General features: G+C 44.0%; 1 protein-coding gene across 1 annotated transcript in view; it reads left to right on the top strand.

Moving 5' to 3' along the window:
* SARC_03139 (hypothetical protein) overlaps nucleotides 1-3261 on the top strand; it is a gene marked incomplete at both ends in the record, with an annotated part of 4228 nt that extends 967 nt beyond the window's left edge. The window contains 2 exons of the mRNA XM_014303075.1: nucleotides 1967-2220; nucleotides 2989-3261. Coding sequence (XP_014158550.1) covers nucleotides 1967-2220; nucleotides 2989-3261 — 527 coding nt within the window. The remainder of the gene's footprint in view (nucleotides 1-1966; nucleotides 2221-2988) is intronic.

Below are 3261 nucleotides of genomic sequence, written 5' to 3'. Positions count from 1 at the left end.
ACACACACACACACACACACACACACACACACACACACACACACACACACACACACGCACATATATATATATATATATATATATTCTACTTTTGCATATGCACATGGATAGTACATACATGTACGCACTGGAGATTCAATATAGCTTCAGGGCCGCACTTAGTATGGTAACGTACAACCAGTTAACGGGGGCATCAAGAAAGTCCAGTGACGTTCATAATAGTAAATTACTCTATTTTAGTGTACCGCTGTAGTGAATACTATGATGGTAACGCATACCCTCGTTCACTCAAACCGTATGTGCGTTGTATTAATGAACGTGGAGAGTATGTGGAGATTAATCTGTGATATGCATAACTCAGTTTGGCCGTGTGCACACGCTTGTATTGGCCCAGTCGGTACCAGGTGCCTATCTGGGTACATTCAGACCCTATATTCGCGTACACTTAAACCTTAAATAAAGGACATAGGGAGACCTAAAGTTTGCGCAAACTTTGACCTAAAACAATGCCAACAGTTAGATCGCAGACCGATAGTCCTTTGACTATCCTATCAGGTGTGCAGCAAAGCAAACAGGACCTGTTGGACAATTTTTGGTAGTTTAGATCATGTGGTTGTATATCTGTTTTGGCTAAATATCACAATTCCGCCTTCCTTCCACTGGAGGATTGTCTATTGACATGGCTGTGTGTTGGTATGTGTTGTTCGATAGGGTCTAGTTTACGAGGACGGTGTCTGTTAACAGGAAAGATCTGAACTTCTATTATTTCACATCCTCCGCATGTCTATCTGTCGCCTATGCTACCTACATGCACTGTGGTCAAACGTGTTGTTCTACCAGCTACACACACTATGGTCAATCGTGTAGATTGTCTGTACCACGTAGCCCTACAATCGTATATCTTCTACTGCTGGACGATCCCACTATATATCATCGTTTGCATTGAACCCAACCGCTTCTACCGATGCATCCCAATCCATCCCATCATTATATACTGCCCAATGTTCGTTGTGATCTATACAGACAGTTCGTTTTAAAGTCCAATGTTTGTTGGATCAATGCAGAGGTAAGGTGTGGCAGTGAAGTGGAGTTTGGACAGGGCACATGCACGTTGCTGAACGAGTTGGTGCAGCTATGCTATCCGACTGCGTAGCACGCATGCAACGATCTTTACGACAAAGGTAAGGTTTAGCTATGTGCATGTATGGGTGTTTGTGCCCAAAACCCCAAAACCTTAAAATCCAATCCTCTAGAAACAGTACACACATGTCTAGCTTCACAGTTGTTCGGTCGGTGTACAAGGATGCACAGGGCCATTGTTTAGGCCAATAGCGCAGCATGTAGAGAACAATTTCGCAAGGGCAGTTGTATATAGCTGCAACTAATTACACACGAACGCACTGTATTGAAGACAAATTAAGGGTTTATTAAAGACAATCCGCTGGTTGCAGTGCCTCGCATGGTATTGTTCAAACCAGTATTGTATTATGCGTGGTGGGACCTGTTGACTCTCTGAGAACGGAATGAATATGGCATACGACGCGTTGTATTGCATTAGACGTGCGAGCGCATGTGCTAGTGTATTCAATACTCTCTTTTGTTTGGGGGTTTGTTTTGGAGGAGATATAGATAGCCATTGGCGGTGTGATAGTCGATTGTCTTTGTCTGCACAAAGTGTAATTGTGTCTTAGCTCAGGATTCACGAACACAAAGCACCACATATACTAATAATATACACAGATGCACGCGAGGCCCACACGGGCAACTCACAATTGTGTGCTGTCTGGTACACGCGTATGGTAACCTATCCATTCCAGCACACGCACACACACACACACACACACACACACACATACGTGCAGGCCGCGGCACAGTAGCACGTAGTTTGCGTATATGTGTAGAACACAATTCTGAGATTCCTATGAAACTCATGTCCAGATTTTGCGATTTCCTGAACCCAACGCAGACGCACATACACATACAGGCTTGTACACAGAAGCACGCAATGCTTTTACGAGTGTGTTGGATAAAACGCCGGACTCAGCTGCACTATGGTTGAACCGAGCCACTGCACACTTAGAGCTCAAGGACGCGCACAAGGCACTTTCAGACGCCAACAAAGCGATTACCTTATGTGCTGCGAGTGTGCACTACCCGTCGGGATTGCTGTACGTCAAGGCCATGTATCGTAAGGGAGCGGCGTACTACGCGCTGGAAAAAGTGTGGGGGGGGTGTATGTATCTTGATATGTATATCATAGGCGGGCGTGGTATGTAACTTGATATGTATATTATAGGAGGGTGTGTATGTATCTTGATACGTGTATTATAGGAAGGTGTGTATGTATCTTGATATGTATATTATAGGAGGGTATGTTTGTATCTTGATATGTATATTATAGGAGAGTGTGTATGTATCTTGATATGTATATTATAGGAGGGTGTGTGTGTATCTTGATATGTATATTATAGGAAGGTGTGTGTGATATCTGACATATACATTATCTGATGCGGCACACAGCGAAACAAATTCTAGTAGGGTTGCGCTATCTACATTTTGTACATACACAAAACCGCATATGCGAGCGTACTTATGCTATAATATATATATATTTATATATATATATTTAAGGTGTATCGGGTAAATGTTCGCTGTAGTCCAATCGTACAGTTAGACCGCAGAGATGCACAAGTGCCACTCTCAGATGCCAGCCAAGCGCTATGCTCGAGATGTGGATGTCTATTAGTCCAGCAAGATGCTTATCACATTCGGTTGTTCCTGTGCTTGTTCGAAGATGCATGTTTTCCGGTCGAGGGTTTATAGCTAACTACACAACCGGGCGACATGTGCCGACATATTACCATTCATACACGCAATGGGCCGTTGGATGTACTTCTGAATGGGCTCTGGGTTTGGTCTCTATACTTTTGCCAGTGATATACTGTTTTTATAGAACCTAAATCATCGTCCACGCTTTGGTTCACGCAGTATGAGGAGGCTGTGACTACGCTCAGCATACTATTGGCATGGCAATCTGACGAGGGGTCCGAGGCTATGCTCAAACAAAGCATACACGCACTGATCAATACACCTTCAGCAACAACCCACACGGATAAAGAACAACACACAGATACGTTAGTAAGCACAGATGGAGCTGACGATAGAGACCAGGGAGATGTATTAGATGCCACAGACATGGACTACAGTGCAGATGTGGGGCGTAGGGCAGAGAATACTGCGCCCAAAGACGGATCTGTATGA

Source organism: Sphaeroforma arctica (genome assembly GCF_001186125.1).
Source record: "Sphaeroforma arctica JP610 unplaced genomic scaffold supercont1.154, whole genome shotgun sequence".
NCBI classification, from domain to species: Eukaryota; class Ichthyosporea; order Ichthyophonida; genus Sphaeroforma; species Sphaeroforma arctica.
The sequence above is the reverse complement of the archived record's forward strand: the minus strand, read 5'-3'. Positions and strand labels throughout refer to the sequence as shown.